The sequence below is a fragment of the Cervus canadensis genome, chromosome 25 (assembly GCF_019320065.1).
Source record: "Cervus canadensis isolate Bull #8, Minnesota chromosome 25, ASM1932006v1, whole genome shotgun sequence".
Lineage (NCBI taxonomy): Eukaryota > Metazoa > Chordata > Mammalia > Artiodactyla > Cervidae > Cervus > Cervus canadensis.
Genome location: NC_057410.1, coordinates 30,526,578 through 30,549,937, shown reverse-complemented (window position 1 = coordinate 30,549,937; position 23,360 = coordinate 30,526,578). Strand labels below are relative to the sequence as shown.

The following is a 23,360-nucleotide window of genomic DNA, read 5'->3' as shown; positions in this document are numbered from 1 at the left end:
AAATCTCTAAAGTTTACAAAATAATTTGACTTGTTGAAAGCTAATTATTTTACAGAGTTAGCATACCATTAAAGCAATTATAAAATAAAAAGCTAAAATGACTAGAAGAGAAATAAAACAAAATTTTATTAGATATAGTATTTTTAGTCAAGGGTTTAACTCACGCACACATCAGACTATAGGTAAAATATTCAACTTGTTGTGGTTCACCAGCACAAAATTGCTTATACGTACCACCCAGAACTATGGACAGAGGTTTGTGACATTTTACAGGAGGCAGTGATCAAGACCATCCCCAAGAAAAAGAAATGCAAAAAAGACAAAATGGTTGTCTGAGAAGGCCTTACAAATAGCTGAGAAAAGAAGAGAAACAAAAGGCAAAAGAGAAAAGCAAAGATATACCCATCTGAATGCAGATTTCCTAAGAATAGCAAGGAGAGATAAGAATGCCTTCCTCAGTGATCAATGCAAAGAAATAGAGGAAAACAATAGAATGGGAAAGACTAGGGATCTCTTCAAGAAAATTGGAGATACCGAGGGAACATTTCATGCAAAGATGGGCTCCATTAAGGACAGAAATAGTATGGATCTAACAGAAGCAGAAGATATTAAGAAGAGGTGGCAAGAACACATAGAACTATGCATAAAAGATCTTTTTAATGACCCAGATAACCACAATGGTGTGATCATTCACCTAAGGCCAGATATCCTGCAATGCAAAGTCAAGTGGGCCTTAGGAAGCATCATTAGGAACAAAGCTAGTGAAGGTGATGGAATTTCAGTTGAGCTATTTCAAATCCTAAACGATGATGCTGTGAAAGTGTTGCACTAAATATGCCAGCAAATTTGGAAAACTCAGCAGTGGCCACAGGACTGAAAAAGGTCAGTTTTCGTTCCAATCCCAAAGAAGGGCAATGCCAAAGAAAGCTCAAACTACCGCACAATTGCACTCATCTCACACGCTAGCAAAGTAATACTTAAAATTCTCCAAGCCAGGATTCAACAGTACGTGAACCATGAACTTCCAGATGTTCAAGTTGGATTCAGAAAAGCAGAGGAACCAGAGATAAACTGCCAAATCCATTGGGTCATAGAAAATGCAAGAGAGTTCCAGAAAAACATTTACTTCTGCTTAATTGACTACGCCAAAGCGTTTGACTATGTAGATCACAACAAACTATGGAAAATTCTGAAAGAGGTGGGAATACCAGACCACATGACCTGCCTCTTGAGAAACCTATATGCAGGTCAAGAAGCAACAGTTAGAACTGGACATGGAACAACGGACTGGTTCCAAATTGGGAAAGGAGTACGACCAGGCTGTATACTGTCACCCTACTTATTTAACTTATATGCAGAGTACATCAAGTGAAATGCCAGGCTGGAATGAAGCTGGAATCAAGATTGCTGGGAGAAATATCAATAACCTCAGATATGCAGATGACACCACCCTTATGGCAGAAAGTGAAGAGGAACTAAAGAGCCTCTTGATGAAAGTGAAAGAGGAGAATGAAAAAGCTGGTTTAAAACTCAACATCCAGAAAACTAAGATCATGGCATCTTGTACCACCACTTCATGGCAAATAGATGGGGAAACAATGGAAATAGTGACAGACTTTATTTTCTTGGGCTCCACATGTTCACTGCAGAGTCACTGCAGAAGGTGACTGCCGCCATGAAATTAAAAGACGCTTGCTCCTTGGAAGAAAAGCTGTGACAAACCTAGACACATATTGAAAAGCAGAGACATTTTGCCAACAAAGGTCCGTCTAGTCAAAGCTATGGTTTTTCCAGTAGTCATGCATGGATGTGAGAGTTGGACCATAAAGAAGGCTTCAGTTAGGTTCAGTTCAGTCACGCAGTCGTGTACAACTCTTTGCGACCCCATGAACTGCAGCATGCCAGGCCTCCCTGTCCATCACCAACTCCCAGAGTCCACCCAAACTCATGTCCATAGAGTCAGTGATGCCATCCAACCGTCTCATCCTCTGTTGTCCCCTTCTCCTCCTGCCCTCAATCTTTTCAAGCATCAGAATCTTTTCAAATGAGTCAGCTCTTCACATCAGGTGGCCAAAGTATTGGAGTTTCAGCTTCAACATCAGGCCCTCCAATGAATACCCAGGACTGATCTCCTTTAGGATGGACTGGTTGGATCTCCTTGCAGTCCAAGGGACTCTCAAGAGTCTTCTCCAACACCACAGTTCAAAAGCATCAATTCTTCTGCGCTCAGCTTTCTTCATAGTCCCAACTCTCACATCCATACATGACCACTGGAAAAACCATAGCCTTGACCAGACGGACCTTTGTTGGCAAAGTAATGTCTCTGCTTTTTAACATGCTGTCTAGGTTGGTCATAACTTTCAAGGAGCAAGCGTCTTTTAATTTCATGGCTGCAATCACCATCCACAGTGATTTTGGACCCTGGAAAAATAAAGTCGGCCACTGTTTCCACTGTTTCCCCATCTATTTGCCATGAAGTGATGGGACCAGATGCTATGATCTTAGGTTTCTGAATGTTAAGCTTTAAGCCAACTTTTTCACTCCCCTCTTTCACTTTCATCAAGAGGCTCTTTAGTTCTTCACTTTCTGCCATAAGGGTGGTGTCATCTGCATACCTGAGGTCATTGATATTTCTCCTGGCAATCTTGATTCCAGCTTGTGCTTCCTCCAGCCCAGCGTTTCTCGTGACGTACCCAGCATATAAGTTAAATAAGCAGGGTGACAATATACAGCCTTTACGTACTCCTTTTCCTATTTGGAACCAATCTTTTTTTCCATGTCCAGTTTTAACTGTTGCTTCCTGACCTGCACACAGATTTCTCAAGAGGCAGGTCAGGTGGTCTGGTATTCCCATCTCTTTCAGAATTGTCCACAGTTTATTGTGATCCACACAGTCAAACGCTTTGGCATAGTCAATAAAACAAAAATAGATGTTTTTCTGTAACTCTCTTGCTTTTTGATGATCCAGCAGATGGCAATTGATCTCTGGTTCCTCTGCCTTTTCTAAAACCAACTTGAACATCTGGAAGTTCATGGTTCACATATTGCTGAAGCCTGGCTTGGATAATTTTGAGCATTACTTTACTGGCGTGTGAGATGAGTGCAATTGTGTGGTAGTTTGAGCATTCTTTGGCATTACCTTTCTTTGGGACTGGAATGAAAACTGACCTTTTCCAGTCATGTGGCCACTGCTGAGTTCTCCAAATTTGCTGACATATTGTGTGCAGCACTTTCACAGCATCCTCTTTCAGGATTTGAAACAGCTCAACTGGAATTCCATCACCTCCACTAGCTTTGTTCGTAGTGATGGCTTCTAAGGCCTACCTGACTTCACCAAGAAATGATGTTTTTGAACTGTGGTATTGGAGAAGACTCTCAAGAGTCCCTTGGACTGCAAGGAGATCAAACCAGTCAATCCTAAAGGAAATCAGTCCTGAATATTCATTGGAAGGACTGATGCTGAAGCTGAAGCTCCAATACTTTGGCCACCTGATGAGATGAACTGACTCACTGGAAAAGACCCTGATGCTGGGAAAGATTGAAGGCAGGAGAAGAGGAGGACGGCAAAGGATGAGATGGTTGGATGGCACTATGGACTAGATGGGCATAAGTTTGAGCAAGCTCTGGGAGTTGGTGATGGACAGGGAAGCCTGGCATGCTGCAGTCCATGGGGTTGCAAAGAGTGAGACATGACTGAGCAACTGAACTGAATCACCCAGTGAGGACTGTGGAATCTATCTTAAGGGCTCTTCAAATCTCTTCCTGTAATAAACTCACTGTACCAACAGAGACTGGTCAGATCTAGATAGTTGCCTACCAAGTCTATCTTTAGACCTAGCCTTTCTGAACCAGTGCCAGGCGCACTTCAAAGTCAGCTTACCTACACATCTTGACATCACAGAATTAGCTTTTCCAATATTCTCTTATTAAAGATGCTGTATTATCATTCAAATACCCAGGCTAGAAATTTTTAATGTTTTTGTGTTTTTTATTTGACTTCTCTCTCCCATCTTTTCCATGTGAACATTCAATTTGTCATACATAGGGCTGGTGGTGGTTTAGTCACTAAGTCGTGTCTGACTCCTACAACCCCATGGACTATAGCCCACCAGGCTCTTCTGTCCATGGAATTTTCCAGGCAAGAATACTGGAGTGGGTTCCATTTCCTTCTCCAGGGGATCTTCCCGATCCAGAGATTGAACCTGGGTCTCCTGCATTGCAGGCAGATTCTTTACTGACTAAGCCACCAGGGAAGCCCATGTGTATAGGGATTACCATTCCCCAAGTCTTTATTCCTTCCCATTTCCAGAACTATCACTCTCATTATGGACAAACCACTCTTCAAGTACAGGAGTAATATCCAAACTGATCTCCCATCATCAGGACTCTTGCTTTCCTTTTTATTACTCTCCTGCCAAATTAATCTTAGAGTTTTACTTTCAGCCTTTAGCACTTGTACTTAAAATTCTCTATTCTTCATAGTCAAATAAAGCTGTGAATTTCCAACTTCAACTAAGACTCAGAGAAACTTTACATCAGGTTCCAGTATATGTGTGTATACATATAACACACATACCTGGAACAAAAGTTTCACAACTCTTATAAAAATGATGTATCCTGATATTTCCTATTCTATTTCTTTTTTTAAAAAAAATGCAGGTCACGAATAACTAAAGGGCAGGTTTTCAAATACTGCAATGAAAAATATTATACATTTGCCAGTCATGCTTTCAAAATTCTCCAGATTTCAACCTATCTTCTTTGCCTCATTATTCCTGTCATGCCAAAAAGTATCATCTCCAGTCAATTTCCTGAACTCATCTTCCTCATTCCCTCACCTCCACCTTTTAAAAATTGTATCTACCCTCCAAGCCTCAACTCCTTCACAAAGTATTTCTAGTTAAGAAAAGTGTGTTCTCTCCTAACTTCCTAAAAGGCCAAAAGTGAATCCTTGTGTTTATTTGTGTACACATCCATACTCTGCCACCTATCTGTTGGAGAGGTTCCCTATGGTAACAGAGGGACTATTTCTCAAACATCTTTTTAATTTCCTTAATTAAAAAAGCAAGGTAAAGGCTTTATGAAGATCCTATAGGTTCTACAGCCATACAAGCTACCAAATTCTTGGCACAATCTATCAACTAGGATTAATTGTAGGTCTCATTTCAGTTTTCTTTATGGTTTTTAAGTCAGAAATTTAAAATAGAAAGTCACTGATCACTAGTGACCAAAACTGCCCCCTTCTCTTAACCAGCTCAGAAAGTTTTCTGATATTGTGTGACAGACATCATTATCCTACTTCCTCTATTCTTAACCAAAGCCTACCATGTATCTTGCTCCATGCTACAAATTTTCAGATACCCAAAACTGATCTTCTACAAAAGCAAACTGAGACATACTTCCCCAAGCCTAATTTGGTTACTTTAAATTTTGGTATGATATGTAGAGACCCTTATATTTTTGTGCTCCAAATATAAGTATTACTAAAAGCTACAAAAATCACTGAAAAATTAGGAAGGCTAATTTTTTACTTCAAAAATTAACATTCTGCTATAAACTTTAGTTATCTTTAACACAATGATCTTTCTCAGGTGGCTACTTGCTCTCTACCTTGATTTCTTTAGAAGACACTTAGGAAGCATGGAAAGTTACCATTTACTTATAGTTTTGGAAGTTCCTACAAGAGGCTAGGGACCAAAGATCAATCATGTGAAAGTGATTTAGATTTTATAATCAGTATCATTAGTAGCACAGTTTTCAAATTTTTCTCTTTAAAAATATGTTTTTAGGAAAGTCTAGACATTACCACACAGACACAAAAATAGCCAAGCTAAATTACTATTTTCAAAAGTGACAAAGAAGAGGGAAATGGCTAGTATACACTTCTAGAAAGAGTATTTTAAAATCTGAATAGTCACTAACATAACATCATCATGCTCTATTAAGAAACTTTCCTCTTTCACAGTTCATACTTCAAGTAATCGTCACATAAGATTTATATTTTATATAATTCTTAGTGTATCTTATAGGCACAGCTTTTATGATTACTAAAGGATTGTTTAAAAGTCTTAAAAGACCATATGATAAATCTAAACTCCTTTAACATGACCTGTAAGAGTTTTCAAATTGTGGCACAATATGTACCTTTCTACTCTGATCTATGATTAACTATTTCACACACATCTTTTGTTAAAATATTTTTATATACAAATGACCACATGTGAATAAGTTTAATTTTTTAAACTTTCATAACTGGGATATGGGTATGTGCATTTTATATAAATTCTATTCTTACTAAAGAAAAAAAATGTATCACTGGGAGTAAAGTAGAATATTTAAATAAAATTGTCACAGTAATCATCTTTATCTCATTAAAAAAAAATTCTCCTGAGACTTCCCAAGAGAGATGGATATTAAAGAATGGCATATGCTGAGTATTTAGCCAATAATTTTTGTAACAAGACTGATTTTTCTTTTAAAATACCAAATACCCTAAACAGATCCTCTAAAAGCTATTAAAAGTAGGAAGTTTTGTTATTTTCCATAATAAAAGATATGAGGAATTGGGAATTTCAATAAGATGTTGGTCTTAGGAGTTAACTAACGACCACAATCTTTACATGCATTTGGATAAGAATGAAAATAATGATCCACAGTATTGCTTCCCTGGTGGCTTAGATTCCTGCCTGCTATGTGGGAGACCTGGGTTTGATCACTGGGTTGGGAAGATCCCCTGGAGGAGGGCATGGCAACCCACTCCAGTATTCTTGCTTGGAGAATTCACATGCACAGAGGAGTCTGGCAGGCTACATACAGTCCATGGGGTTGCAAAGAGTCAGACATGACTGAGCGACTAATCACAGCAAGGACATCCACCATGTCAGAGTAAAGCCTATCCACTCCTTATAGGCAGTTTTCAACTTTCCATTTATTTCACTGCCATAGTACCTCTCCTCTCAAGAGATGTTCATAAAATGCACAGGGTCAAGCATAGTGCCTGGCACATAGAAAGGGATTCAATATTTCTGAATGAACATATTATTGAACGAATAAATAAAATGGGCTCTCATACTCTCCCTGCTCCTTCTTAGGTAAGCTATTATGCCTGTTTTGTATTTTGGCATGTCTCCTTGTCAATCATGATGTTATTTCCTTTCCTTTTTCCTTAGAAAAGCTCTGGTTATTCTTTCTTCCCCTAGAGATCTAGAATCTGTAATTACTCTGATCTCGCTTGAAACTCCTTATTAAACAATAAAGGAGACTCTTTCCCTGGGTCTTCTAGTCTCTAGCACGCCTCTCCAGAGGCACAGAGACTGAAGCTAGTTGATGATACACGAAAAAACTCCTGAAAAGCAAGTTCTGCTGCCAGACTATTTGATTTCCTCACCCACCACAACTTACAAGTATTGCCTTCATAGGCAATTTTGTTCCAAAATACGTATCATTATACCAACCTACTGTAGCTAATTTCATAACAATACAGGAAACATTCATAAAAAGACTGAGCATTCTACTATGGGTCATAAATTGAGTTCAAACACTTTGTGTAAAACGCCAGACTATTATTCTAGCACATCTATGATCTAGCCTAACAAGTATATTCTTGGACTATAAATTAGTTTTCTATGGCACGTAAAACTCCATGTAAAATGAATTCTTTATAATAAAGATTTTATGATGTCTGAAATGCTATGAAAAATCAATTGTACTTCTTACAGTAATCTTTGCCAGAAGTCAGTATTGGTAGAATCCTTTTATATTTTAACCTAGTGATAGCTCAGGCAGTAAAGAATCTGCCTGCAGTGCAGGAGACCCAGGTTTGATTCCTGGGTCGGGAAGATCCCCTGGAGAAGGAAATGGCAACCCACTCCAGTATTCTTGCCTGGAGAATCCCATGGATAGAGGAGCCTGGGCTGGGTCTAATGGCAAAACTGTCCCCATTACTGAATCCAGAAAATGACTGAACATACATTTCCTATCTTGATTAGACTCCTAAGCCCATGCTCCAGCCTCTCTTCTCCCTCAACCAGACAGCTTCATTAGGACAAGGCAATGTGTCTTCTGGCTAACACTGTAGAAAGGAGAAAAACCTCAAAGCTCATTTTTTTCCCCTGCTTTCTTGGTAATGCCAAAATGTTGCCTCTCGCTGTACTTCTACCAACCAAAAACCCAATTCAGCAACATTTACAGAGATTTTTTTCTTCATGTTAAAGCAGTAAGTCAGGTGCTATGGATACAAATAAAATATAATCAGAGACTGCTCTCAAGCAATCCAACAAACAGGAAATCCTCTTGTGAACCACAAATGCTATCAATAATACTCAGTAAGATTCAAGGGTGTAAATTTTGGTAGAGGGTATATATGATACCTGATTCCTTTTTATAACGTTAAAAAAAATCTGTGAAAAAGAGGGGTAAAGACAATCTGGTAAGAACAATATACTTCAAACATTTAACCCAAATCATCAATGGATTTCCCATTTTAAATATTCCAAATGTTTTGTTATGGTGTATTATACTGTTGTAGCCACGCGTTTCGAGAAACAAACTCACTCAGAAGGACAATGCAGATAGTAGAGTGCAGTTTATTACACAGGTGGGCCCAAGGCAAGTCTCCTCTTAGCCAAGGACCCGAACCAACTTTTGTGAAAATCTTAAATACCTTAAGTGTACTGCTCAAGCCCACTTCCCCAAATTCCTTAAACCTAGCCTGGAAAGTGTTAGAGAGAGATACAATCAGGTTACAGCCATGATTCATAATCAGAAGGGTCAGCTGGTTATACAATGTAGCCTACAACAAAGGGTGCCATAAAGATTACAGAGGTGATTGACTACATAGGGGATTATTACATTCTTTTTGGCCAGGGGAAATCTTGGTATGGAATCTGGTGTTTATCAGTCCAGGAGGCCAGTTCCGCCATAGGTATGTTATCCCCATTGCTACCAGGCACATAGTTCAAAGCTCACTGAAAGTGCAAGATGGAGTTTCCTTCTTTTTCAAGATGGAGTCAGCTCGGCCTGTTCCTTTCCTCCCTCAATACTAAATGCAGATTCACGAATCATTAAAAAGTTCTTAAGCTAAAAAACTTGGGACAATTGATATTTTTAATGAAAAATACGGCATGCACAACCAAATCAGCCCCCAAACACTAACTTTCTGCAATATATGTACTGAACTACTTGTTCAATATCAGACTGTCTTTACATTTCAACATGAATAGTCTACAATGATAAATGCTGGATTGAAAAATCTGCTATCCATTGCAAAATAATAGCTAATACACAAAAAGCTAGAAAGACTGGAGTGTGGGGGAGAGAGGCTAAATGAACCAAAATGTATTAAATCTTCTTCAAACATCCTGAGACGCTAAATTCAGAATAAAAAGATCAGGGTTCCAAGAATACAAAGTGTTCATCTCTTTCAAGACAATTGAGTACTGAATCTCACGGTGATTATGAAATAGTCTATAAAGAGGTCTTTAACTTATGCTTGGCTTTCCGAATTTGAATACAGGGAACAGCCAATTCTTTTTCCTTGTTTACACCTAAAGCTGGTTTTAAAGACAACTCAAAGTGGAATTCTAGGCCCAACACCACCCCCATACTTTTACCCCACAGGCAGCTACTTAAGAGATAATAAGGAATTCAAGTGCACGGCCTGAAAGTCGTATTTCTATGCTAATTTTACAAGCCTCCAACTCGCAGGACTTGACAATTAAAGCTTAAAAATGGGGAACGGGGCTAGAGGATAAAGAGGCTCTTTCAAGACTTGCTTATTTTTTTAACTTCCAAAATTAAAACTGCAAAAAATTATCCAGTTACCAGCATTTACAACAACTCAAATTTTCAGTTTAAACAATTACAATGTTTCAGTTTCTTTTTTTATTGAGGAGGTGGGGGGAGAGGGCGAGTCCCATCTCTTAAACTTGAGTAGTTTTTTCTGCTTATGTATTGTGACATGTTTCTTTACGCGCCCCAAGGAAATTTAGCCTATTCGCAGCCAGCGGGATGGTTTAAGAAGCTGGTATTCAAAAGTCTAAGTGTCTCTAAGTGGCAGCAGGTGCTGGCAGTGCCGCTGGCAGTGCCGGAGCCCGATCAATGGAGGGAAGGCAAGACATTTCTTATAAAGGGAAGACTAGAACCGCCCTTCCAAAGCATCCCAGAGGCGCTTCTAGCATCACTTGGCGGCAATCAGAGCCAGGAGCAGAATGTGGCTTTATCTCCACAGCGCCAGCTCCGCAGAGCGCCCCGGCCCGCATCAGAGACGCGATCACTTGCGCTTACATCTTCTCCACGCTCCGCAACGCGGATCAGGGCACAACTCCCCGTCTGCATCTCCAAGTCTCCCAGTTTCGCCCTTTCTCCCAACTCGCCCTCCGCCCCCAGCAAAGCACAGGGTGGCTACGCGGCATCCCTGGCCACAGGGGACGCGGCTCCTAGCAGCGTCTCCGAGCACTCCTGAGGTGGTCGGCACCGGCCTGGGCATCACTCGACCCACCTTAACTTTCCAGAGGCGCCAATTCTAAATTCGCCGGACCTGCCGCCGCTGCTGCCGCCACCTCCTCCTCCACGCGCCCCTCGGCTCGCTCCCCTGAGTCTGTCCGCAACCCTCTGTCCCTCCCCTCAGGAACTCCACTGCGCCCGGCGCGGCGGGAAAACCCCGCCAGGTGCCTCCCGGCCCGGGGGGCTCCCGTCGGACCTCCGCTCCCGCAGGGAGCCTCAGTTCGCCAACCGCCGCAGCCGCGCGCGCCCCTCACGCACACTCACCAGCCCCGGCCGGAGCGGCCATCTTAGCGCTCGTCTCCCGCGCCCCCGCTCCCAGCTCCCCGTTCCCCGGTGCAGCGGCGGCGGCCCGGTGGGGCGGCTACGTCAGTGGTGACGCCACGGCCGACCCCGCCCCCAGCCCCCTCCCGGCCTCGGCGGCGACTGCGGACCCGCGGGTTGGCGGCCTGAGGTGTGGGGGAACCCGGCGCCCAGGCGCCAACTAGGCATCCGGGAATGGACGTTCCCCTGCGCGCCCTGTGGCTCAGCTCGGAAGGCAGAAGCTCCTCCTGGGCGGGCTTCGCACCTGTCTTAGCCGTCGGGGCGTGGGAGAGGACATCAACCCCAAGCTAGTGAGATGCAAAATATTCCCCAGACGTTTGCCCCTTCATAGAATTTCTGCCTCTCAGCGTCGAATTGGTTGACAGAAACGCGCGGCCATCTCGTTTTCTTCGAAATCTGCCTACATTGACTGGCTTAGAAAGTTTTCAAGAAAACGTTCCCTTCCCGAGGAGGCAGCCGGGTGTGAGCTTAGCTGGCAGTGACTGCTTTGAATTTGGCTTCCTCAGACGGCAATTGGGCAAATAAGTTTCCAGAATGGGAAGTAAGATGTAAGGGACGCGGAAGTTGCCTCTGTCCAAAATTACTTTACCTGAAATTGCCGATTGAAGGTAATGAAGTAGTTTCCGAAAAAAACGAAGCGAAGAGACTGAGGGAGAAAAGTCTGGAGAAAAATCAAGCCTACAGGTACGGAAAGATTAATCCAGTAGTATTTATTGAGCTTTTATTATACTTTGCGCTGGGTTCTGAGCCATTTGTGCTCCGCTACCTCGTGGAGAGGATGGAAAATGGCAAGACGCGAGAACCAGTGATACAAACGTGCAAAGTTAAGACGTTAGTGGAGTACAGTATCTTGCAGTATATATGCAAGCAATACAGTTGTTCATATCTTTTAATCAACAGTTCCACTTTGGGAAATATCTTTCAATGGTATGGCTTTTAAAAAATGAGCACACAAAGGTATTCATAGCGTATTATCCAAAACTATCCCAACAACAAAGATTTGAAGGGAAAAAAATTCTAACCAAAGGGGACAGTCTAACATCTAGGATGCTGGCCTCGGGAATTCTTCTGCAGATCACAAAATGGTAATAGCTTTATCAATTCATAGTTGAAAGATACCAAATATGTACAAGGAGGTTCAACTGTATAAAATGTAATATTCACTGAAGGCTAAAGATAAGGAATGAATTTGTATAGCTTAATATGCCTTTCATTCCTTTTTCTGTATACTTAAGTGCATAATCTTTCCAATTCAAGTCTGTCCCCCCAAGTGTATTCCTCCCACTCAAAACACGCACTGCTGTCTTGTAATCTTCCCAATCATCTTCATTTCTAAAATGCACTGAATTCATTATGTGAGAGCATCTCTTAAAAGCAAACATTTCTTATAAGTATTTCTAGCATATGGTATAGATTTCCCTGTGGTTCCTAGTAAGCAAACTATAACAAGTTAAAATCCTTGCTCCTATTTTAAAGTCATAAAACCCTTTCTGAAAGTTCATTTGGCAGACTTTATCAAGATTGCCACCTCTGTAGTAGTTCAACTTTCAGAAATCCAAAAAGTTTTTACCTGAGATTCAGGCAACTTAGAAGGCTACTCATCTCACTGTTATTTACAATAGTGAAGATCAAAGACATGTTAACTGTTCATCATTGTTGGAACAGTTAGGTACATCTGGAATATTCACAGGACAGAATATTATATAGTCATCAAAAACCTTATTTTCAGAAAGTAAGAAATGAAGGAATATAGATCAAGACAACTGTGTCTGCCATTCCCATTCTGTAGGAAGCTTGTTAAAGCTCTCCACAAACACCGTGCAAGGAGAAAGAGGGACTGAGGTGGACTGAATGATGATTTAAAGGTGCATTGAGTAGGCAAGTGGTGGATGCCAGGCAGCAAGAACCACAAAGGAGCAAAAGTTATGAATAATCAGAGGATACAGGGAGTAGAGACTGAATTACAGGGAGGCAGCAGTAGCAGGGGTCTTAGCAAAATTTGGAGTAGAGCTACTTGAATTCTAGGAGCCTCCAAAATAACCGTATGAAAGTAAAAACTAAAAGCGAGATGCAAAGATGTACTGAGAGGGAGGGGACATATGTATACCTTTGGCTGATTCATGTTATGTATGATAGAAACCAACACAACAGTATAAAGCAATTATCCTCCCATTAAATTAAAAGATATGTACTGCATTTTAAAATATGTGAAGATTATTCACATTTAACATTTGGAAGGAATAAATCAGCATTTCAATAATGGTGGCAAGATTACAAGTAATTTTTGTTTTTACAATAATTTTTTTTAAACGCTTAGAATGAGTACCATCAGTAATCAAAAATTCTAAATTTGAAAATAAATCCTATGTTGTTGTGTGGTCAAAGTCCCTAGTTGCCAGAATTTCAGAGAATTTTCTGAGATCATAAATGCCCTTAAGGTCTTGTAAGGACTAAAATAATTTGATGACTTGACTCAATGAACAGCAGGAAGTGAAATGGCAAGATGATGAAGCAAAATCAAGCTGAGTAAGGCATAGGTGGAGAATACTGAGAAGGATGTCCTGAATAAAATCTCTTTGATACAAAGGTGTAAACTAGGGAGAGGTGCTGAATGGGAAGGGAGGACTGGAGAGAAATTATCTGGAAATCATTGTTAATTGGGCTAATAATTAAAGAATAGTAAGTAACGGGATAGTTTGTAACATAGCCTTTTCCTTTTATTACTATCTATTCAACTTTGAAATTTCTTCAGCTACCATTTTATTTCAGGTCTTACCAACCTAAGCCTAAAATATGGTATATCTAGCTTGTTTCCTGAGCATCAGGACCTCTCTATTGCAATCTCATTGTTACATAGCTATCATAAAAATCATTCTTCTCATGTAATTTCTCTATTTATTGTTTACCCACCACATCAAATCTAAGCTTTAATAACAACCACAACAAAAATCTCTATCCTTTCCCATCTTTATCAACTGACTTCCCCAAACTTATCAGTTGTATTTTCAAAATCAGTCCTTTCCCAAATCCGCCTTTTGACTGCTAGGAAGTCAATCTCCTTAAGTCTCCCACACTTCGGGCTTTTCCCACATTTAAATCAGGGCAGATGTTTATCTCCCAAGTAGAAAGCCCTTTTACTTTCACTCCTGCAGATCATTAAAATCAACCTCTTTGGGAGCCGGCCTAAAAGCTCTCACCTCCTGGATACCACTTTCCTAGTAACCACTGGACTTCCAGGTTCCCCATCCCCCACCCCACACTAGTATATTATTATGCAGTCACAGCTTTTGTTCCGAGTTCCGCGCCTGGTTCTCTCTCTTTGCATTGTAACTTCTTTAGTGGCAAGGACGATGCACTTGACTCCATTCGTATATCTCACTCAGTACAGTGCTAACCAAAAATAGTCTTAAAATGTTTAATGAATAAACAAAATCAGAAATTCTCTAGCACAATATGAAATTGTGGAAAAAATGTGGAGGGGTTTCCCTTGTCTCCACAGTCTCCATATGGGGAAAAAATGGCAACTTGCCCTTTTCCCAAGATAAGCAGTTTCCTAAACAAGATTAAAATTTAATGACTCTCATACTCAATTCTGAAGCCATATACATCTTCTTCTGAAGTGGGTGCAACACAAACGTTTCTATATCCTGAGAAGAAGATATGAATGAATTAAAGGAAGACAAAAAACACTGCAAAGTTTGCAAACATTAGAGTTGCTTTTTATGCTTTGATTTGTAGAATTTTCTAATCCAGTCTTTCATGAATGAATTTATGAGCTTGTTAACTTTGAGGAAACTACTTCCAAGGATTTCCAGAGTTTTACATACTGAATGTTCATATCTAAAGTTATATAAATTTATTAATTAAAGTTATGAAAAATATTTTTTGAGTACCTATGAGCCTGGTACCATGCTAGGCACTGAAATGTCCACAGCCTTCATTTACATGTTACAAGGAGATCAAGGATTAAATGGAGGAAGTGGGCAAGAATACTGAAGAACTAAAACCTAAAGTTTGATTAACTTGCAGCAACACAGTGCAGTGCATAAATTTTGTTTTTAATGAGCTACCCAAAGAACCTTAAATTTGTGAAAAATATGTTAGAAAGAAGTTGAGAGAGCAGTGTTGAAACAGAACAGCAGATGGCAAGATGTGACCTCAGTAAGTGAATAGAGAGAAAAGAACAGAAAAAAAAAATGGCTTTAGAACTACTGTTTTTTAAAGAAAATCCTAGGAAAGAACAAGGATGGTGGCAGATAGGGGAGGTAAGTGAAAGTTGAGAAGTAGGTGGTACCAAAGCTGATTTAATTTTAAAGGACCATTAAGTGTTTCTTTAGAGGTCTTGGAGGAGAATTACCAATGTAGGCCTACTGGAAACTGCAACCAAGCCCAGGATTTTGGCATTAGTGGAACAAAATTGGAAGGCTAGAAAGTCTCTTCTTTTAACATCCTCACTGCCTCTACCCTATTCAGTTTCTTACAAATCCTCAGGCTGCTTGTGCCCAGGGCTTTACCTCAGTCTATCAAGACCTTTCTGTCCTTCCTCCCATCAAACTTTTCCCATTTTGTTCTAGGACAAAAAGTAATCCCAACCTTCGATTTTTCTAAGGAACCCAATTATCATGTACTAAACTGACCCACTTGTAATGTAATAGCATCCAGTAATCTTTTTTGCATTTCTCTCTATTTAAGCCTGTGCTCGAATGGAACTTCTTATAGATACTTGTAGAGTATGGATTTGCTAGGGCTTCCCAAGTGGCACAGAGGTAAAGAATCTGCCTGCCAATGCAGGAGATGCAAGAGACACAGGTTCAATCCCTGGGTTGGGAAGATTTCCTGGTGGAGGAAATGGCAACCTACTCCAGTATTCTTGCCTGGGAAATTTCATAGACAGAGGAGCCTGGTGAGTTTCTGTCCATGGGGTTGCAGAGTTGGATGTGACTGAGCACACACGCACACACATGGACTTTCTAAATGAAATTTTAAGCATTATAGATTAGTGTGATAAAATATTTTCTTAAGCCAAGACACATTTCCAGGGTGATAAGCTCTGTGTGTGTGTGTGTGTGTGTGTGTGTGTATACAGTTGACCCTTGAAAAAACATGGGATTTAGAAGTGGCAACCCCTCCTTCAGTCAGAAATCCAAGTGTATCTTTACAGTCAGTATTCTGTATCCTGCAGTTCCTCTGCATCCTCAGATTTAACCAACCACAGTTCCTATGGTAAAGTATTATTTATTGATTGATAAAAATCTGTGTGTAAGTGGACCTGTGTGGTTCAAACTTGTGTTGTTCAAAGGTCAACACATAGATAATTATAACATGTTTATTTAGTTATAATCACAACATAAGTTTATTTTTATGGCTTTAAATAAGTTGCATGTTTTATCTATATCTCCTCTGTAATGTTGGGAAAGTAGTATTTGTCCTGTCTTCCTTACAAGGATATTTTAAAATATCAGATGAAGTTTTGCATGTGTAACCCTTCCTTAAGTGTAAAGAGAAAAGTAAATGTATTTATCATTATTATTAATATTTCTTTTAGGATTATTACCACCCTATAAAGTTCCTTGAGGTCAAGAACTGAGTTTTGTTCATATTTATAATCCTCTAAATTGAGTTTTGCTTCTGTACTAAAGTGACAGTTGGAGGATAAATACTATGAGGTTTCAAAATCATTACAGTACTCTGAGAAACACACAGACAATGTTTTAGTCCCCCTTTCTTACAGAAAGTGGTGAAGAGGGTCTGGAAAAGGAGAGTGAGAGAGAAACGAAAGGAAAAATGTTAGGGGTGGAAATTTTGCCTTTTAAAGTTTTAGTAAACCTTGCCAGAAGATACTAGTAATCGTTCTTGAGGGAAGATTATTGAGGTACCTAAGTTTTATTTTATATTCTATATATGTCTTTAGGTTCACATCTTTAAAAAAAGAAAAAAAGGTAGAATAAGGAAAGCATAGTTGGTTAACCATAGCTGTTTATTATTATTTACATCTTCCCAAACCATTTGGAAATTGAAATCCTTCAGTGTTGCTCCTGGGTTGTTAAAAACAAGAAAGCTGAATAGAAAACAGCAGTCAAGGCAGTGGGTAGCTTCATCATACAAAGGAAACCATGTACTGTAGATTCAGGATATATGTATGCAGTTAAAAAAACTAACAGTTCTTCACCTGCAAGAGCTAGGGTGATCACCCTGCTTTTCTCTGCCATCTTAAGATTGCTCCTTTTCAGATCAAAGTTCCTCGTGGTAATAACCATTGGTTCAGCCATCTGTAAGCAGTGTCTATAAGCCTCCCTTCCCTCAGCTAACCAGAGATTAATAAAGTCTTAGAAAACCACATTTCCACAGTACATTTAAGGTGCAGGGAGATTGTATGTGAAGTGGATAGCCCCATCTACTTCATTTTATCTTTGATCCAGGAACTAGTACTTACAGAACTAAGCAGAATGACACTTGAAACAGATTTCTTAATTTTCAAAGCTAAATATGTGGCTCCTGATCTTTAGAAAAAATAATGAAGGATGAGTCAATCAGAAAAAAAAAGTGACATGAATAGTTTTGGGTTTTCCTTTATATATATGTGTATATATATATAAAGTTTTCTTTTTTGGTCTATTTGTATGAACACTCTAAAATACCTCAGGAATGATCATAGGAAATTTGTATAAATTCACCATTCAACACTTATGAAATTATCTCTTCTCTTCTTAAAAATCAGAAGTGAAGTGAAGTGGAAGTCACTCAGCTGTGCCCGACTCTCTACAACCCCATGGACTATACAGTCCATGGAATTCTCCAGGCCATAATACTGGATTGGGTAGCCATTCTCTTCTCCAGGGAACCTTCCCAACCCAGGGATTGAACCCAGGTCTACCTGCATTGTGGGCACATTCTTTACCAGCTAAGCCACAAGGGAAGCCCAAGGATACTGGTGTGGATAGCTTATCCCTTTCCCAGGGGATCTTCCTGCCCCAGGAATGGAACCGGGGTCTCCTGCATTGCAGGCAGATTCTTTACCAGCTAAGCTGCCAGGAAAGCCCTTTAAAAATCAGTGATAGTCATAGTATTAAAGGATGACCTACACATATAACTTACTTGCTAACGCCCATAACATTTTATTGAATTAAGATGAAATCTGGTTTTAACATGATCACTGTGGGGCTTCCCTGGTGGCTCAGATGGTATAGAATCTGCCTGCAATGCAGGAGACCTAGGTTCAATCCCTGGGTCAGTCATTAGCCAATCACAAAGTTAAATTGTACAAAAGAATTATAATTTTAACTAGTCTTACTGTGAATATTTCCCCCATATTATTTTGTTTAATATAACCTACATTAAATAAGGGGCTTCCCAGGTGGCTCTGTGGTAAAGAATCTGCCTGCCAATGCGGGAAACATAGGAGATGCTGGTTTGATCCCTGGGTTGGGAAGATCTTGGAGTAGGAAATTGCAACCCACTCCAGTATTTTTGCCTAGAAAATTCCATGGACAGAGGAGCCTGGCGGGCTGCAGTTCATGGGGTCACAAGAGTCAGACATGATTGAGCGACTAAGCACGCATGCACGCACATGAAATAAAGGTTAGGATTATTCCTACAAAAAGGCCTATAAAGGATGCTTTTGCTGTGTTGGTGTGATGGGATGCCAGAAAAGACCAAGCTTCTTTGACTTGGTTCTCAGAGTCAGAAATGCCCACATTATTAAACAGTTTAAGAGGCCCCAGGTTAAAATGCAAATCTGGGAGGAAGTAATTTGTTAAACTGTTGTTAGTTCTGATATATTAGTGTAAATGAATGAATTAGAGAAGTTAAGATTGCTCTGAAAATAATGAGAAATAAGTTGTTAAATTGGGGGAATAAGGAGGGAAAATGAGAACTGTGCATGGATATTATGTTGCCTCTAGGAGGCCTGATCAAAAGTGGAGCAGCATCAGGGCACAGGTCTTTGGGGAAGCAGAAGGAGGGAATCTGAACACAAGCAAAACTTTTTGTGGAAGACTAAGTGCTCGTCATGAAGTCCAACCCCTTAAAAATCTACCCAAACCCCAAAAATTCTCTAGGAAAAATAACTCTTCATAATCAACTTTGTACTTAAGGGAAAAAAAAAAGCCTCCTTTGCAAATCATTTAACCTTCAAGCTTTCCATCTCTCTACCTGAAAATAAGAATTAAAAAACTGATTGCAGATTCACTTTGTTTTGTGAGGATTATGTGAAAGCTTTTGTAAGCTATGAATCTACATGAATTCAAGGTAAATTATAAATCTGAAAGGATAAATAATGTTTCTACTTAATTTATAATTTATATTGACACCAATAAAAATCAGATGTAAATTGTATTATAACAATTTTTAATGATAATAATTTTAAATGATAATTTTTAATGATAATTTTTAAATTATCATTTAAAAATGATAATTTTTAAATGATAAATATAACAGTTTTTAAATGATAATAGTTCCCAGCAGATGTTAGGTGCTAATATTAGTGAATCTTATCCTTATATGTGAGGGGTGTGTGTGTGTTCAGTCATGTCTAACTCTTTGCAGTTACATGGACTGTAGCCTGCCAGGCTCCTCTGTCAATGGAAACTTCAGGCAAGAATACTGGAGGGGTTGCCATTTGCTACTCCAGGGGATCTTACCGACCCATGGATCGAGCCCTGACTCTCCTGCATTGGCAGGTGGATTTTTTTTTTTTTTTTTTTTTTAACCACTGAGCCACCTGGGAAGCCCCAATATGTGAGGTACTTTGTTGCTAAGCTTTTCTTGTTCTGTATCTTCCCTTCTCTTCCCTTTCCCTTGGTCTTTACCATCCGCCTTAAAACATGCAGTTTTTTACAGCTTGAAAGAAATTGCCTGTCCTATTGCTTCTTGTCTCAGCCACTTTGTTTCTCTTCTCCTTTACATTGTCAATGAGAAGCTTTTATCAGTAGATCTCAATGGCGTAGAAATAATCTAGTTGGCATGAGACTACATTTAATTACAATCGCTAAAAATTCATTCTCCATATCTACTTAGAGATATGGCTCACCTTCCCATGCCCACTTTACTTACCAATTTTTAATTCATCACCAAAGTGCTCTGTAGAAATCATAATAGCTTTATATATTGTCAAGCACTAATGAAACATTTTTCGTGTTTGTGAGTTAGAACCCATGGAGCAAGATAGTCTCAGTCATATTATTTTTCTCAATCCTGCCATCTCCATTTTCATTTGTTTTTGTTAACCACCTATAATCAGGCTCCCTACCTTTCTGCTTTGAAAATGTTCCCTTAAAACAGGGTATTTCTTGTCAAATTCAAAAGCCAGTGATACTCCTTCACCACTGGCTAAAGTTGATCACCCTTTCCTTTGTAAAGCGCTCTTAGTTTTTATTCTCAAGACTTATGTAGGCATTCAGGACAGAGTGAGACCAGTGGCTGCTGCTATTCCTGCTACTGCTGCTTTTACTTAGTAGTTAGCTTGTATTCACTATTTTTCTCTCATTTTAAACTTTAGATTTATTTTTTACTGAGGTAATTTTGCTTATAACATTATGTAAGTTTGATGTGTGCAACATATTTTTGCTTCTAGTCTCTAAACCCTACACAGTGTGCTCACCCCCAGAAATGTAGTTCACATCTATCAGTACACAGATATAATCACTGTTTACTATAATTCTCATAACTTTCCTATGGAGATCAGAATTTAATCAACTTGCTGAAATTCACACGTCAGAACAAGATCTGCTCTGGGAAGTATTAGGTTTAGCAATAGAGAAGAAAGCCTTTTACTAACTGGATCACTGCGTGCCCTGTTTCTATATTTAGATTAAGTAGAGCTTATTCATTTCTTTTCCTATTTATCTATAGTTTGGAGCATTATTGTACTTCATTTGCAAAGATGGCTTTTCAAGTAGTTTTTTTGCCCAAGTTGTCCATACACAATTTATCTTAGTCCTTTTTTTTCTTCTTTTTCAAGTTAACTGACTCCTGTAGGAATAGAAATGGAACCACGGATTCATTTAGGCTAGACAATGCTCTAACTACATACACTAAATCGAAAAGTGTAGTTATCAGAAGTCAGTGAGTGATAACATAGATTTTAAATTAAGCTTTATAGTATAATTTACTCAACTTTTGACTGTCTGGGTGTGTTTTATCAAAACCTCTGTAGAGGTACAGTAGGATTTAGTTACATACAATTTTTGTTTTCTCAAGTGAGTGCATAACAACAGTGTGATCTAGCTACAGAGATTTCCTTAAGGTTTTTGTTGGCATGTCAGTGTTAACAATCGGAACGTGACTGTTTTAGATTTCATCTGAAATTAGTGGTTCAAATACAACAATAAATAGTTTTCATGGTTGTCAGCTCTGATTAATGTAACATTAAACCTCTTGAGTATATTACACCACTACTTTTGTTTTTAACTGACAAATTTGAAAAATAAAGACGTAGTATCTGTCTTATGAACACATTAAATGTAGATCTTTGCTTTTTTCATTTAATGTACCCTTACCTTTTTCAGAGGCATTTGGCTTTATTTCTTTAGCAGGTTTTTTCACTAAATCTTTTACCTATCTTACCAAAATGCCTTCCATTATTTACTTAACAAATCTGGTGGAGGGAAGAAAGAATTATGAGTTATCCCAAAGATATATTAAGGACATTTCAACATTAATAGAATGAGGAAAAGAATTATGCATTAGTGATATTTCATTGCAGAACAATTTATACCTCTCAAAGGATTTTCATTTACATTCTCCTTGTTCATACTAGGTAGTATATAGCTGAAGAAATTAAGGTAATAAGGGACTTATCTGAAGCCACACAGCAACTCACCCTAGGATTAGAAAACAAGTCTTCCTATGACCAGCCATTTCTCTTTACTGTGTACCTTATACATACCATAGAGATGATTTGAGTAATAGTTACTAAAACTTTTTCCCCTCTCAACTTGTGAAAAAAATGAATTTAAATCTGATTGCCTATATCAAACAGAATAGTGTTTTGGAACCTCCAAACAGATTTCTTTAATTGAAAAATGTTAAATTATGATTTATTTTCCTCTGATTTAGCACAGTGATGCTTTCAGTTTCAAAGTTATACCCCTATCCCTTAGCTCAGTTCTGCAAAGTTACATCAAAGGGACAACAATTTTTCTTTAGAACACATTCTCAAATGTTATACAGACCAACGTCAGGAGCCAAGATGGCGGCGGTGGTCGCTCTCTCCTTGAGGCGCCGGTTCCCGGCCGCAGCCCTTGGCGCGGCCCGCCTGCAGGCCTGCCGTGGGGCCCAGACAGCTGCAGCCGCAGCACCACGAATCAAGAAATTTGCCATCTATCGATGGGACCCAGACAAGACTGGGGACAAACCTCACATGCAGACTTATGAGATTGATTTGAATAACTGTGGTCCTATGGTGTTGGATGCTTTAATCAAGATTAAGAATGAAATTGATTCTACTTTAACCTTCCGAAGATCATGCAGAGAAGGCATCTGCGGCTCCTGTGCCATGAACATCAACGGAGGCAACACTCTGGCGTGCACCCGCAGGATCGACACCAACCTCAACAAAGTTTCCAAAATCCACCCTCTGCCACATATGTATGTGATAAAGGATCTTGTTCCTGATCTGAGCAACTTCTATGCGCAGTACAAGTCCATCGAGCCTTACTTAAAGAAGAAGGATGAGTCCCAGGGGGGCAAGGAGCAGTACCTGCAGTCCATAGAAGACCGTGAGAAACTGGACGGGCTCTATGAGTGTATTCTCTGCGCCTGCTGCAGTACCAGCTGCCCGAGCTACTGGTGGAATGGAGACAAGTACCTGGGCCCCGCGGTCCTCATGCAGGCCTATCGCTGGATGATCGACTCCAGAGACGACTTCACGGAGGAGCGCGCATGGCCAAGCTGCAGGACCCCTTCTCTCTGTACCGATGCCACACCATCATGAGCTGCACGCGGACCTGCCCCAAGGGGCTGAATCCTGGGAAAGCTATTGCTGAAATCAAGAAGATGATGGCAACCTACAAAGAGAAGCAAGCTTCTGCCTAACTGTGCTGAGCTCAACCTGACTGTAGCCAGCTCAGAATGCAGTTGACCTCCGAGTTCCTTCAGAGGTCGTGATTTCCCACAAATACAGCATGTACAAAACAGTCCAAGAAATAAACGTTATTCTAGTTTATTAAAAAAAAAAAAATGTTATACAGACCATAAGACATCTTATTTTCTTGTACTTTACTGTATTAATTTATCAAACTCATTTTTAATCTATTCACATTTTCTGAATAGAATTTTAGCAGTGTGCCCTATTCTCTTAAGAAAAATATTATCTAAATTGTGGAAAACTTATGTTTAGGACCTAGTGTCTTTTCTTAGATTTGTTATTTCATGGTGAATTGATACTTACAGTTTCCATGTCCAAACAGAATTTGTATAGATACAATCAGAAAACACAGTTTAGAGAATTTAACCTGCAGCTTATCTTCTGTTAGATGGCTGCCTTGCCAAGCTAATTTCACATACATTTCAAGGTGTCCAAATCGATTTAAAAGTCT

At 39.5% G+C, this 23,360-nt stretch overlaps 2 protein-coding genes across 2 annotated transcripts in view; one reads left to right on the top strand and one right to left on the bottom strand.

Moving 5' to 3' along the window:
* The window catches only part of USP44 (ubiquitin specific peptidase 44), a 29,068-nt gene extending 18,213 nt beyond the window's left edge, over nucleotides 1-10,855 (bottom strand). Inside the window, exon 1 of the mRNA XM_043446597.1 lies at nucleotides 10,768-10,855. The gene's annotated coding sequence lies outside the window, so the exon portion shown is untranslated. The remainder of the gene's footprint in view (nucleotides 1-10,767) is intronic.
* Nucleotides 10,856-21,983: 11,128 nt separating this feature from the next.
* On the top strand, nucleotides 21,984-22,952 carry LOC122427289 (succinate dehydrogenase [ubiquinone] iron-sulfur subunit, mitochondrial-like). Its single transcript, XM_043446645.1, is given in 2 exon segments — nucleotides 21,984-22,699; nucleotides 22,702-22,952. Coding segments are annotated over 2 exon segments (843 nt in total). The 5' UTR covers nucleotides 21,984-22,012; the 3' UTR covers nucleotides 22,858-22,952.
* The last annotated feature ends 408 nt before the right edge of the window (nucleotides 22,953-23,360 follow it).